Source organism: Cupressus sempervirens, chromosome 9, assembly GCF_028749045.1.
Source record: "Cupressus sempervirens isolate cs-2001-9-10 chromosome 9, ASM2874904v1, whole genome shotgun sequence".
Lineage (NCBI taxonomy): Eukaryota > Viridiplantae > Streptophyta > Pinopsida > Cupressales > Cupressaceae > Cupressus > Cupressus sempervirens.
Genome location: NC_143126.1, coordinates 550,893,422 through 550,909,694, shown reverse-complemented (window position 1 = coordinate 550,909,694; position 16,273 = coordinate 550,893,422). Strand labels below are relative to the sequence as shown.

At 28.5% G+C, this 16,273-nt stretch overlaps 1 protein-coding gene across 1 annotated transcript; it reads right to left on the bottom strand.

The window, feature by feature from the left end:
* Nucleotides 1-1,475: 1,475 nt before the first annotated feature.
* LOC149539827 (ethylene-response factor C3-like) lies at nt 1,476-2,090 on the bottom strand. The gene has a single exon (XM_089802625.1). It carries the CDS (start codon nt 2,088-2,090, stop codon nt 1,476-1,478), a length of 615 nt encoding a protein of 204 aa, XP_089658751.1.
* Nucleotides 2,091-16,273: the final 14,183 nt, after the last annotated feature.

The window sequence follows — 16,273 nt, the reverse complement described above, 5'->3', positions numbered from 1 at the left end:
TAGGAAATAATAATTAGAGGGAGAGATAATTATAATGAAGGAGAAAGAGAGTGAGGAGGCAAGGGAAGTGATTAAGATGAACAATATAAGAAAAAAAGAGAGATAGATAGGTGAAAAAGGATATTGAAACGTAGGGATAGATAATGTATAGAAGAAATAAAGTATCAATATATAGGAGTAAAATGTAAAGAGGTGTAAGATAAGATAGAGACAAAAGGATGGGACATAAAAGTAGATAGGGAAGCATAATTTCATTAGCTTTTACACAATATACGAGAAGCAAACCCTACACAACATGATTGGGAGCTCCTAATGAGTTGTACGGACATCCACTTACGCATAGATGAAAATGAAGAATTTAATAGGTCGATACATCTACACGTGACAAATGATGCAGTGAAGCTACATAATAATAAAATGCTAAAATTATTAAATCGTCCGATCGCCACAAGCACAACAATAAATTTTGGATGCAAAGATAAGAGCGAGGTGTATGACGAACAATTGGAAAAACATGTACTCCTTTGTATAGGACAACATGCCACATGCTTACAACAAACATTTGGATAGAAGCAGGACTCGTCAATGGAGCAATTGGTGAAATCACAGATATTGTCTATAGAATGGGCACCAAGCCACCAGATATGCCCATATATGTTGTTATACACTTTGAAAACTACAATGGACCACCATGGAATCAAGATGAACCAAAATGTGTTCCAATAGTGCTAATCACATTAGGAAGCCAAAGACAACTACCACTCACCATGTCATGGGCTATCACAATATACAAATCCCAAGGACTCACGTTACAGAAAGAAACAGTTGATATCAGTGGAATTGAAAGAGAAGGACTCACTTTTACAGCTATATCTAGAGTAAAAACAATAGATGGTCTCTATATTCGACCCACTTTCACTTTTGAAAGATATTCAAAAATGAAAAGCAATCCATTTACCATTATATGCAAAAAGGAGGAGGATTGCCTATATCATATGACTCTTCAAACAAAGCATTTGTATTATGAGTGTGACAAAAAATCAAAATGACACAATTGAACCAACTATGTTAGATAAAATACATACTCAAGAAAATACTTAAAAGTACATAAGTCTATCGGCATAATCCCTTGCACCACCAAAGGTGCAAGTGCTAGTGATTACAAATTTTTATATAAACTAACCACAGTATGTGTAGTCCATTATCTATTTTCATTATATAGCTAATACATTTTTATTAATAATTTTATTTTTATTTAATTTTTTAAATTATAGGTTATGTACATAATTCTACTCTGAGCATTTATGAAGATTTGTCTTACTTTCTCTTGTTTTAAATACTCGTCGTGAGAGAGTGGATTACCCCAACATCTGATTTCTTTTCCAGTGCCGAGTGAGACACACTTATCCAATGACACCATTACCAAAAGTTAGACTGAAATATAAAAATATAGGAGTCAACCGAAATCAACGGATTTACAACAACCATTCTCTAGAATCGTGTTTTTTTGTGTTCATGAATTCGTTGGTGTCAGAAGAGAGAAGCAATTCCTCCCAATAATTCAATTCAAATGAACCCAAAATATCATCGCCAACGCCATCAAATGTTGAAATTTGTGGCTGGATTTTGAATCTTTTCATTTGCGGCGGCTGCTCCTCTTCCATGAATCCTCTTTTTCTGCACAAAATATAGTGGAAATTTGCAGAACTTGTGTGAGAGACAGTGTTTCCTGAATAGAGGTCATTTGCCAATGCCGTGGACACAATTTCAAGTGGAAAATTGAGGAAAGTGCGAGATCCTCTCATTTTCAGAGCAGCTTTGTCGTACGCCATGGCTGCCGCTTCTGCGGTGGAGAATGTCCCCAACCAAACCCTAGCCTCCTGTCTCGTCGAATCCCTTATTTCCGCCGCAAATTTTCCCCATGAACGCCTCCGAACCCGCCTGTAATGCTTCTCTTTTTCTGCTTTTATTCCACTACGATTCGGCAACGTTGCAGCTTTCTTTTCGAGAATGGCGGAATTTGCATTTAAATTCTCGAATTCTTCAAGTAAAGAATTGTTCTTCTCCTTTGCTGCTATAGGAACAGCCATGAATTGTTCCAGATTTCCTCCTGACGGTTCTTCAAAGCAAGGGAAACTTTCAACATATTCCTCTACTGATGACAATCCACCATAATTGAATTCCGATTGCTGCTTTAATGGGAACTCGATCTTATTTCCTTTGTTTCTTTCCATAGGGACTTCATTTTCTTTAAAATAATTGTTGATTACTTCCTCCTCTGCAGCGTCTGAAGTTATGCAAGATCTTTCAGAGCCTCCGGCGAAAAACCGGATCCATATGTTCTCTAGAAGCTCATCTTTTGCTCCAGGTTCACAAGACGCCGATTGCATGCCTCCAAAGGCAACGCCGTCCATTGTTATCTGCTAATCTTTTCTTCTACTTCGTTCCAAACCCTAAAACTCCGGTCTTGAGCCGTTTTCGAGCTAGCATTTCTTGAATGAAATTAGGAAAGCGCTGAAAATACAATTAATGAGCAGATGGCATTTGAGTCCAGGCATTTTAAGGAGACGAGGAGGAGATTGGTAATGCAAAGAAATTGGTTGCGCGTAGAGAAAATAACGCTGACGCGTAGGAATTCCAACCGAGCGCTTGTAAGAATACATTGTGATTAAATATGATGGTTGAAGTTTGTAGAAACATTTTTAATTTATTATTGTGGAGATTACGATGGAACTCTGAAGAGCCAACTTTGCTGCATAACCTCGATTGGATGTCAAGTCAAAATCCCTCTCTCCTCCAAACTTATTTTATGATCTCATTTTCACATTCTCAAAGTCCAGAACCTGAAAATCTGGAACAACCCACGTGCTGTTTGACATTAAAGTAGATAAAAAGACTGTAACGTATTTTATTTAACTGTGTTTACGTCTGTGCATAATTTTTGCAAAGCCCAAACCATTGGTATTTCCAATTTTATATAGTATATATTATCAATGTTTGCCAACATACAATTTTTGGTTTGAATTTCGTAGGATAAATTCTGAAGTTCACGAACACTTCGTGAGAGATATCTGATAAGAGACTCGAGGGTATAGAAGTTAAAGATATTGTGTACTAAGTTTCATATTGGATTATTTAATTAATCATATAATCAAATGTTTACTATTTTCTAATGAAAATTAATTATTTATAAACTAATTTTATTATTTAATATATGATAAACGTAAATGAATGTAAGGATTTTAATACATTTTATAATGAGATAGAAACAATGTATTCAGATTTATTGTCATATTCATGCTTTTGTTTTTTATATTAAAAAGCATTCAAAATGGTGATTCCAAACAGAAAAACCAAGACTGAAAGTGAGCCAAATTTTTTCGATGTTCGTACTTTTGTTATAAATTTTACTTGAGAAAGTTATAATTTTGTGAGTCTCCTTTTTTGAATAACTTGTGTGTATAAATTGTTGTTAAAGTGCTTACAATATATATCTTTCAATTGCAATCCATAGTGAACTGTCTTTCCATTTCAGGTGTCAACTTTAATACAAATCATGCGAATTCATTTTTTTCTCCCACCCTTTAACTGAATTAAAAATTTTAAAGTATCAATTTGAACCCTTGACTTCATTCTTAAATCTCCATAGATTTGTAAAATACATATTTTCACCCTCATTTTGTTATATTCAACCAATTCAAATAGAACTTATTGTAAAAAACAAATATTTGACCTTATAACTGTTAAAATATTAAAAGAACATTTAATTTAAAAAGAACATGTTATAAAGATTTCATATATGACTTAGAAATGGGATCGCTTTACGGTAGAGATCAAACTAGGCTTAGAATTTGATGGTTGTATTGGTTGCTTTTCCATTTTCAAACTGTATATGACAGGCTAGAAAATTAGTAGACCGTACATATTGAGAGACTAAATTTTTGTAAAATTGTAAGTTTTACATTTAAAATTTATAATAAACCATCAAATCTAATATTTTATTTAGTAATATAAATATATTATTTTATACTTCCTAAATAAAATATATTTGTAACAATACATTTATTTTATTAATATACTAACCTTAAAATATTCTATGATATCAATTTTATTGTATATTTTGATTAGAAACATGCTTAATTAATTTGACTTATTAATATATTCTCGATATATTAAAAAAAAAATCATAATAAGATTTTTAAATTCAAATCTATAAGTTTAAAAACTTTCTTCTATAATTTAATTTAATTTTTCATGTTACTAACTTTTACTTATTTTCTAATTTTATTTTTTTGATTGGTAACATTATTATTTATTGAAATGTTGGGGTCACATTTGAGGGACCCCATTCCCTTGGTAGAACATTACATTACAATTCTAGAATCTAGTGACTAGCTATTAACACCTCATCACATTGTAAATACCGTAGAATAGGTCACATCATGTCGAGAGATTTCCTGTAATTAGTCAGCGATCCCTTATCACTCAATAACTCCTTCCTTAACTGCCACCACCTTATATCTCCCAATGCCAATGACCAGTACTCCACCTCAGCAAGGTGCGAAAGTGAATAGAACAAAGAAACTCGACGAAGTGACATGAACGACAGAACAAGTTGGTGATGGAAGTCAGCAGTGGCGATAGGGGAGGCCAGAACACCACATGAAACATGCATGACAAGCAACAACTCTCACATGGGATGCAATTGAAACAACAAATTTTGAACTCAAGACCTCAATCCATTGAGGCTCGTGAAATAACTGTCACATTGTAGGGTGAACCCCACTTATTTTCTAATTTTATATTTTTTACATCTATATCAAAAAATTATATCAACAATAACTATCATTTCATATGAAGAGACAATTGCATCTCACTTATATAGAAGCTTCAATCTTTTTATTTAGAACATAGTGAATCATAAAAATAGACTTATAGTGACTTATTCATAATACAATTACATTATAAATTATTTTACGAATTTCTTCAATGATTTAATAGAATAGTCTTTTGTAATTAGGAATAACACAAACAACTATTGGAGAGATGTAAGGAGTAAAAAATTGAAAATGCATGTAAACTTTTGTAATACAGAATAATGACATAGAAGTCATCCTCATATGATGAGGTTATGGAAGGTTTTTCTTACTATTCCAACAAGTAATGTTGATTATGAAGTAGGATTTTAAAACAAATTATCATCAAAGATGTCAACAAGTCAAAGATAGGTTTTGATACACTAGATGTATTAATGAATGTATTTTAAATTGATTTGAAATAAATGATAAAAATTTAAATAAAGCACATAGATATGGAAGAACAAATAATCAAGAAGAGATTTTGATCTTTGATACTACTTGTTTATATTATTTTATGTTTTATATCACAATTTCAAATGAATATAATAAACTTATAAATTAGATTCTTAGACATCTTGTTGTTATATTTTGAGTGGTTTTTAAAAATATCACATGTTTGATTAAAAAAATAGGGTGTTGGTTAATCTCCACACAAAATGTATCAAATACCCAAAAAAAGTCAAACATGATTCTTTTTCAGATTCACGAAAACACACTGAAATTTTCTCAAAAATCTTGTTGTTTCCGATCGCAAAATATACAGATCATGAAGATCAAATGATGCAAATTTCAAAAAAATTTATTGTGTTTTTATTTTTTTGAAATTTAGTTAATGGTGCAATTTATAGGGAGCATAGCGTGTAATTTAGATCATTTGCATTTAAAAAAAAAATATATAGTACAAAAGGATATTGGTAAAATTAATTCAATTAAAAAATATATTAATTTATTCATAAATTTAAAAATATTGACCATGTACGATAAAGTTAACTAAAATGATCAAATCATTATAAAAAAATTGACCGTCAAATTCCAGGCATGGATCAAACGGTTTCCTTTGTTGAAAGATTCAAATAACTGATTTACTGATCTTATTCGATTAAATAATGGGAATGCATCTGACACTTTTTCATTAAATTTCACTAACGCGAATGCCCTTCAAACTGGTTAAAAGCTAATTTTTTTGTCCATAACGAAGCTTTGCAGATATCTCAGTAAAATGGCAAGTTTGACATGAAGTAGTTTTTCATAGTTTAACTTGGAGTTTGTGAAAACGAGAAAGATACGAACCAGGAGGATCAAAACGTCATTTTTTATGTCGCATTTTGTTTAATTTGACCAACTTAATTGAAGGTGTACAATTCTATTACGTGATTTAATATTATTTAACTTGCAATTTGTGTGGAAACGAGAAATATATGGAGCGAGCGGATCAAAACATGATTTTTCTTGTCGCAAGTCTGATCGGTTTGATACCTTAATTTTGTTAAAGAAGTCGCACTACGTTAACCTCACCTGCAACCTTGATCAAATGAAAAAAAAAGACTTTAATGGTGGGCAATGATTATTATCTAAAACAACAATAGACAAGATATAATGGCAGGTAATCCATTAAAGAAAGATAACCCAACGAGAACCCTTCCATTTTCTATGCTTACGCAAATAAAAGAATTAACTTATTGACATATGATGAGTAGTGATTCAAACATGAATCTATCTCTCATGAGAATAAATAGAACACTTGGTACTCATTGGATCTAGGTGATGCTCATAGAGGTGAAGCACTGAAACTTCTTGGGAGGCCACCCACTCAGTACTACTCTAGTTCGAGTGCGCTTAACAATAGAGTTCCCTCCATGATTAAACTCACTCTGTTTGCAACCCCATTTTCAAAACATTCACCAAGTGTTGTGCCTTATGAACCATTCATTAGAAAAGTCAAATTGTGATATTACTATCAAGATTTAACTATAGCTTTTGAGTCAAACTCATTGATCCACATACAATTTTCACAATATTTTTAGAACTTAAATGCACCCAGCATTACGGTAGGTTCTTTATTGACAACGAAAAATCTGAGCTCACTTGAAGAAAAAACTATATTGTTTTCTTTAAGTGAATTATTTTCTATTATATGATACTAGAAGATTATTTGACGGTTTCTTTTATTGAAAGTATGTAGCATAATATTCTAGATTGAAGACCACGAGTTTGAAGCATTGTCAAATGTTTTTTCATAAAATATAAAAATACAATAATTTGTCATATAATGGCATTTACTTACTGTTATGGTTTTATAATTAGAATTTAAATAATAAATTTAAAAATAGATATTATATATAAATTAAAAAATTAAAATTAGTATGGAGTGGCATGTACATGGTTGAAATTTGATATTAAACCAAAAAAATGTTAACTTAGAGAAGAAGGTTCTAACTGATGCTCCTCTAGATTTAACATTGTATAAATTATGGGTTAAATAAATAAAATCCTAGGCTATACTATTGCAATCACCTATGGTGATTACTATTCTTTATTTTAATCAATTAGATTTAAGCGTTGTCTATACTTTGTTCTCAATTTTTCTGAAGTATAAATGTGCATTTGTTAATTCATAAATTTGGAAAAATTATTTTAATTCAACCTCATTGGCTAATATAGTTTGGGTTTTCTACGAAACACTACCCATAGGAAACACTACCCATACTGCTAGGAAATATTTTAAGATGCTTAAAATATTTTTCAATTATAGCAATAATCATTTCAAAAAGTATATTAATGATCATGTTGACTAGAGGGAAAAAAGGGTCCTATAACATGAAATCAAAAGAACAAATTATCATTCAGATAAATAGTATAGATAATATATTAGAATAATAAATTAATATAATAACTTAACAAATATTTGATGAATGAAAAAATAGCTCATTTTATTTGGTGGATTATACAATGATTAGTACTAGATATAGTGTATAATTAGCTAATAGGCTTTTAATATGAGATTGTCTTTGTACTTTTTGCCCAAAAAATTTGTGTCACATCGCAAAACTACTTTAAAACCCATAAAATAACCTTTAGAAACTTGTAAAACCATTTTACGAAAATCAAAAAATTTGTTCATGTTAAGAAAATGATGTCCAACATTATATATTTTTAATTTTTTTTGAAAAAGCTTTCTTATCTATTTTTAATGAGTAAAATAAATAATACTAATTGTCTTTTTAATCAATCAATTTGCAAATTGAAATAAACAATGAATAGCATAATTGATCAAATTAATTGTATACAAAATATAAATTATGTTTGTAGGATAAAAAAGATAGGTATATTTTTTAATAAATTATAATATAAAAAATTTATTTCCTCTTTAATTTAATTGTTCTAAAAAGAACTTATTTTTAAATAATTAATTAAAATAAATATTAAAAAATCTTCTTTTAATTAACTAATAATAATAATATTCTTGACTGAATACAAAAAATAAATAAATGCAATGATAACATTTACCGAAAAGAAAATTAATAATATCTTCAAAAATTTAAATAGTAAATTTAAGATTAGTTTTTATATTAAGAATTAAATTAATACTTTCTTTAAATTTTTATTCTATTTAATTATTTAAACAAACTTAGTATTCTAAAACTAAGATTAAAATTTTAACATATTTAAATGAGTATTTTTTCAATATTTTAGTTATCATTAAAAATAAATAACATTTATTTAATTAATTATAAAACTCCATAAAAAATTCAAAAATAAAAAAGGTATGCTATTTTTTTTAGCTTTATCATTTTTATCAATCATTTTGAAAATTAAAATAAACAATAATATTGTATGAAATAATAGCGAACTTGATAAAATTAATTGTATAAAACTTAAAAATTATATTTTTGGGTAAAATAGATATGTATTAATCATATAAAGTATTAAAATTGTAAAATATTATAATTACAAAAAAATCTAATTCTAATTAAAATAATATCTTTGAATAAAATAGAAAAAAAATTATTGCAATTATAATATCTTCACTTAAAAATAAATAAATTAATATTTAAAAAACTTTATATACTAAATTAAAGATTATTTTGTATATGAAAAATTAAATAAATAGTTTATCAATATTTTTTTTCATTAAAAAATAACTATCATCCATTTAATTAAAGTTAACTATCTTATTTATAAGATTTTATATATTAAAAATTCAATAAATATTTTCTTAATATGTATTTTCTTTAATATACATTTTTTTCCTATATTAGATAATAAATAAAATAATCAAAATAAAGTATCTTTTTTTATTAAATACAAATATCAAAATTAAAATAAATAATAACAATATATTTAAATATCTAGAATACTAAATAAAATAAATTTTAATTAAATAATAAAAATTTATATTAATTGAAAAAATACATTTCTAATTTTAGTTTTGTTAATAAAACTAAAAAGAAATTTATCAAATTTTCAATAAATAAAATAATCAATATAAATTATCTATTTTATCAAATAAAATACAAAATTAGAATACATAATATAAGTCTCCTAAATTTCTAAAATAATAAATAAAAATTAAAAATTACCTATTTTTATCGTTTTAAAATTTTAATTTTAGTTTTTTTTGCATAAATCTTGTCTTGTGTTGAACTTTTGTCTATAAATATAACATATTTCAAATAACCACACATTTGATGACTCACATACTAAAAGGTATTTGCTCAAATTGGATTTTCAATTATTAGTATTTTGTTAGTTGTGTATTTTGTATAGTGTTAAGCATCAATTGTCCATTTAATATACTGATTACTTTTGCAATGGAACAAATGCTAGAAGCACTGATATTCAAGATTTGTGAGTTTGTGTTTCAAGGCCTTTTGAATAGATTCAAAATATTTTTCCAGAGACAACTTGTTACCTAGTAATATCTACCTGAGTTTTATATTGTAATAATTTTTGAGTTTAATGTGTGGTATAATCTTAGGTTCAAATTATTCCTCTAAATAATCTTGCAATTGTTTTGAATTCTATTTTAGTAAGTAATTATTACATAGATGGATTTTTTTTGGGTGTACTAACCTTTATAATCCTTTCTTTTTTAACCTTTTGATCAAGATTTAATGGCTTTGCATGCAAAATGTTTCATTAGAACCTCTATAATTGATATCAAAAGTAGATTGTGATAGACACTTGGTTTATTTTAGCCAACTTTGAAAAGAATTATTTTCTTGCAAATGAGAGCCTTTAAGTAGTGTTACTTTGATTTTCTCCTCTTATTACATCTGTAGGATTGCAATCATATGGAAAGATTTTGGTTGTTGGTCATCAAAATATTTTTCATACCTCCTTTGAGATAAAGGGGATTTCTATGTCCAAGATTGGATAACAACATATGGGAAGGGTTCAATTGATAGTTCTCAAAATATTAAACCATCAAGTGGGAAACTACAAAACATGAAAGGATGCTTGGGGCTATGCTCAATTTTTTTTTAACACCCAATAGTTTGTCACTTCCAATCATCAGGTTGCTTATGAAAAAAGTAAAGAGTGTTGAAGCTTTAAAAAGAAAATCACTCTTGCCTCAATACAACCATGACAAATGGCAAGGGAGACAAGAAGATTGTCTTAGAGGCATCCTTCAATGTCACAATATAGGAGAATGAACTTGATGCTCCCTATAAATTTGAGAAGCATAATAATGCATGGTGGTTTTTCACCAATTGAGAAGGTTGAGATACCTTTCCTTTTCTTATTCCTTGAGTTATTGGGTCAATTTGTCATGACAAGAATTTATGGAAGAGTAACCTGTCTATTAGACTACTTTATTTTTTATAGTATGACTAGAGGAGTGAAGAAAGCTCTTTGATTGGTGCAAATGATGCACGTAATAAAAATTTAGTAGATAATATTTTGAATTTTACATAGTTGGACATATAGGTAGTTAAGTTAAAATATTAAAAGTGCCTATTGATTATTCCTTTATACCTCCTATGGTGCTAGTAATATTTTAGAATGTATAATAGTTGTATATTATATTATTGTTCAAATATAACAATAATATATTATTCAACTCTTACAATATATTATAAATTTATAGAATTAATTATTATATGCAAATTGTTAATAGAGATATCTATAATTATATAGTTTTATTACATATAATTATATATCTTAATAAAAATAGATTATTTATGTACAAAATTTTAGTTGTATATTATTGTTCAAATATAACAATAATGTAAAATTTTAGGTGAGAAATATGAAATATGGAGAACCTTCCGAAAAAAGATTCTATAACACAAAATCAATTGAGCCAATCAAATTTGAAATGTATAATTATTATAATATAAAAAATTATAAATAAATTATAAAACTTCAGAAATATGTAACTTAACTAAAAATAATAATCTACGATTGGTACATATTAATTGAATTATCAAGCGAATGCAATAATACATTGCTTTGAATTTCTCATAAACCTTGAGAATATCAAGCTTAAAGGCCACACTAGAACTTTACATTTGTCCATAGAATGGATAATTACGCCGAGAGGCGTTCTATACAATGGCAGCACAAATGCCTAGCACGGGAATATGCCAAGATTCTTTGTCAATAAAAAAGAATTGGGAGCAGTTACAAACTTCCAAATTAAATATTAAAAAAGAATTCTCGAAATAATAGCTGGCCGAAATAATAGGAAGCCAAATGGAGGCCGAAATAATAGACCCGAAAAAGTAGGGCCCGAAAAAGTAGGACCCAAAAAAATAGGAGAGAAATAATTTCAATATGTATTTTTTTTTTGTTAAATATAATTTTGCATGCACATTCATGCTTATTTTTTGTGGAGAGTGGGGAAATTTGAAACAAATTCGTGGAATGTGAAGAGACGTCTGTTGGGGGATATGAGGAGCCTCTCAGAAGTTATAAAACCAAGGCTCCTCATTTCATTTTCATTTTATGTTTTTGCAGGAAGGAAGAGGTGGAGGTTATTGGAGGATTAGATTGAAGTTTTTGAATAGGAGTAAATTGAAGTTTTGGAGTAACATTTTTGCAGGTGAGATTTCTATTTTTTATTTACATTTTCATTTAGATTTAGATGTAGATGTAAATTGAAATTCAAAATTAGTTATAATATTCTACTTTGATTTAGATTTCAATTTTAATTAATTTCAATTTGGTTCGCTCTCCTCCACAACAAACAGTGTATTGTGTATTTAATGGGTGCATTGGAATGCAGATTATCAGCCTAATGGCCAATCTCCAGTTTCCTCCACAAGGAAACCAATCTCTGGAAAGATCCCTCTTCTAAATCGAAAGGATGTGGCAGATTTCTCTCCTCCCCGACCTCTAAAAACAGAGGAAATTCCCAATATAGTTGCTGATTTTCGAAATTCTACCAGGAATGCAATAGATGCAGGTATGTTTTTTTATTCTGATCTATCTTGGTTTGAAGAAGAGAATGTTCCTTTTGTTGACATAATCAGTCCTTTTACAAACAGGGTCTGACAGTGTTGAGATCCATGGGGCGCATGGGTACCTTGTAGACTAGTTCATGAAGGACAGCGTGAATGATCGAACAGATGGCTATGGCGAAACATTGGAGAATCATTGCAGATTTGCACTTGAAGTTGTGGAAGCAGTGGTGGAGGAAATCAGAGCAGAGCATGTGGGAATTCGGCTTTCTCCATTTTCGGATCATGCAGAAGCGTATGACTCAAATCCAGAGGCACTGGGACTTCACATGGCGGAGGCTCTGAATAAATATAAGATATTGTATGCTCATTTCTTTGAGCCCAGGATTGATAATTCACAGATGACAATAGCGAGTGAAAAGAGCCTGATTCCCATAAGAACAACATTCAAGGGAACATTTTTGGCTACAGGGGGTTATGATCGGGATGATGGTAACGAAGCTATTTCCAGTGGCAAGGCAGATTTGATTGCTTATGGCCGACTATTCTTGGTAACTGATATTTCTATTGTATATTCCCGTGCCCAGAACGAGAAGTTTTAATCTATACAGTTTATTTTGTGCATTTAGTGCACAAATTTTTTTTATCAATCTTTATGATAGCTTTTTTTTTAAAATAGAAAATAAAAAATAGAAAATAGAAATTATTCTTTTATGTATGTAGAAAAAAATTAGAAAGATTTTATGTATGTAAAAAATTAAAAGAATTCAATATACATCTAGATTTTTTGAAAAGAATTCTATTTACATCTAGATATTTTGATTGAAATAACCATAATGTAAAAAAAAAATATAAAATAGAAATGTTAATATATGTATGTAGAAAAAATTAGAAAGATTGCATGCATCTAAAAAAATTCTATTTACATCTAGATTTTTTTAGAATGGAAAAAAATGGATAATAGAAATATCAGTTGCATGTTTGTAGAAATAAATTAGAAAAACATGTATCTAGAAATTAAAAAGATTCTATATGTGTCTAATTTTTAGATTTTACTTTATTCTAAACTAATTATTGATGGATATATATTTTTAAAATATTTATGTAGTTTAAAGTTTAGATTTTAATTAATTTGTATGCAAATAGGAAAAAGAATAAATATTTTATATATATGTAGATTAATTTCTATTTTTAAAATTTACAAGTAAATGAGTACTTTATTCATTTAAAGTAAACAAGTTTTTAAGTAATATATTTTTATTTTAGAAATATATTAATCATAATGTTCATTTATTATTACTTATTTAATATACTTACTCTCAAATCTAAGACAATAGAAATGATATTTTATTAACTTTGAAATAGGGAAGTGTTAAGCAAGTTCGTTTACAAAAATACCAAAAATATATTTGGTCTTTGATCAAATTGGAGTTAATATTAGAAATATAAATATGATCATTAACAATTAAGCTAAATTCAGTTCAAAACAATAATATTATTTAAATTTAAATAATTTTTTTTGAAAAGAATTCTATTTACATCTACATATTTTGATTGAAATAACCATAATGTAAAAACAAAATATAAAATAGAAATGTTAATATATGTATGTAGAAAAAATTAGAAAGATTGCATGCATCTAAAAAAATTCTATTTACATCTAGATTTTTTTAGAATGGAAAAAAATGGATAATAGAAATATCAGTTGCATGTTTGTAGAAATAAATTAGAAAAACATGTATCTAGAAATTAAAAAGATTCTATATGTGTCTAATTTTTAGATTTTACTTTATTCTAAACTAATTATTGATGGATATATATTTTAAAAATATTTATGTAGTTTAAAGTTTAGATTTTAATTAATTTGTATTCAAATAGGAAAAAGAATAAATATTTTATATATATGTAGATTAATTTCTATTTTTAAAATTTACAAGTAAATGAGTACTTTATTCATTTAAAGTAAACAAGTTTTTAAGTAATATATTTTTATTTTAGAAATATATTAATCATAATGTTCATTTATTATTACTTATTTAATATACTTACTCTCAAATCTAAGACAATAGAAATGATATTTTATTAACTTTGAAATAGGGAAGTGTTAAGCAAGTTCGTTTACAAAAATACCAAAAAAATATTTGGTCTTTGATCAAATTGGAGTTAATATTAGAAATATAAATATGATCATTAACAATTAAGCTAAATTCAATTCAAAACAATAATATTATTTAAATTTAAATAAAATAAGCCATGTTTACTTTGAAACATCAAACAACTAATTAACTAATACAATAATTAAAATAAATGAATCTATTATGACATAGAAAAATATTTTCAAAGTATAATTTCTTTGTTTTTGAATCAATATGAGTTTTTTTTTTCTACTTGAAAAGATAAACCATCCTAATTGTCATCCTTAGTTAACCCTAACAACAACCCCTACCTTAGCCCTAGCCCCAACAATGATGTACAATATAACTATAATCCAACATTAAACTATAATTATAGCACTAAAACATATCCCTATTGATATTCTAAACTCTAATCATAACGAAAATCTCAGTCCAAACCATAATCTAAACCAAAAACCTACACACTAATATTGGTTATAGTCCTAACCCTAAAATCTAACCCTTAACCATAATGTAAAAACAAACTCCAAAATATTGATCAAAATCCTAAACCTACCTATATGGATAACCATGATATTAAACTCTAAATCCAGTCCCAAGGTCCTAACCATGGTGTAAATGTATAATCGAACTCTTAAAAAATTTACTAATCCCTGATCCTAATCACATTCCCAACTTTAAACTTGAACCATAAACCATAGTTGTAACCATAATCATAAACTTAAACAAAACCCTAACCCTAAAGGTACAATCATAAAATTAATCATAGCTTAGACCCTAATCCTAGCACAAACCACAATCATGACCAAATATAAATCTTCACCTTACCCCTAATCATAATTTCAATGTTAACCCTAACATTAGTTTCAATCCTACCATGATATGAACCCTAATACAGACTTCACCTTGATCCTCACCCTAATCTTAAGTCTAATTAAACCATGACTAAAACCTAATCTAAATGATATATCTAACTATAATCCTAACTTTAATTATCATACAACCCAATGCTAACTCTCACGTATATTTAATCCCTAATCTTAACTCTAAATATTCTATAAACTCTAGAATTGATCTTGATTCTAACCATAACCCTAAAATCTAAATTGTAACCATAGCACAAAAGGTGGGGACCCCCGCTACATGGCACAATTCTGGGTCTTGGAGCCTCGCGAAAGCACTACAGAGTGAGGAAATGTCAGAAAGGTGACATGTAGTAGCATGACGCAATTTTGGGCTTTAGAGCATTGCAGAAACAATGCAGCGTAAGGAGGCGCTAGAATGGAAACTCATGGAAAGAAGAGGAAAGAAATTCATGTCGCTGGCAAAAAACTATGAAAAGAGATAACATGATGTCTTAACCTCCCACAAAAAATGCAAGGTTGATCCCAAGGGGGAATTTGGTTTCCCCAAAAATGAATGATGGTCATCGATGAAGGTCTTCCTCTCGAAATAGATGGCATAGATGCATCGTGAATTCTCACCAATGAAGGATTAAGTCGCAACTGTCGATGTAGATTCTCCCCTCAAAAAGGATGACTGAGATGCAACGAGGAAACTCCTCCCAATGAAGGATTAAGTCACATTCATCTATCAAGATTGGCTTTATTTCCAATGGATGACTAAGATGTAGTGAAGAGATTCCTCCCAACAAACGAAGTAGATAGCACAAAAGGTGTGAACCTCCTCCATGTGGCACAATTTTGGGTCTCAAAGACTCATGAAAGCATTGTGGAGTGAGGAAATATTGGAAAGGCAATGCGTGGTAGCATGATGCAATTTTGGGCTTCAGAGAATTGAAGAAACAATGTAGCATGACGATGCATCAGAATGGAGATGCATGGCAGCATCTTGTGCAATTCTAGGCTTTAGA

Excerpts from the sequence above, each read along its gene's own strand:
- LOC149539827 (XM_089802625.1), bottom strand. The coding sequence starts at position 2,090 with ATGGCTGTTCCTATAGCAGCAAAGGAGAAGAACAATTCTTTACTTGAA.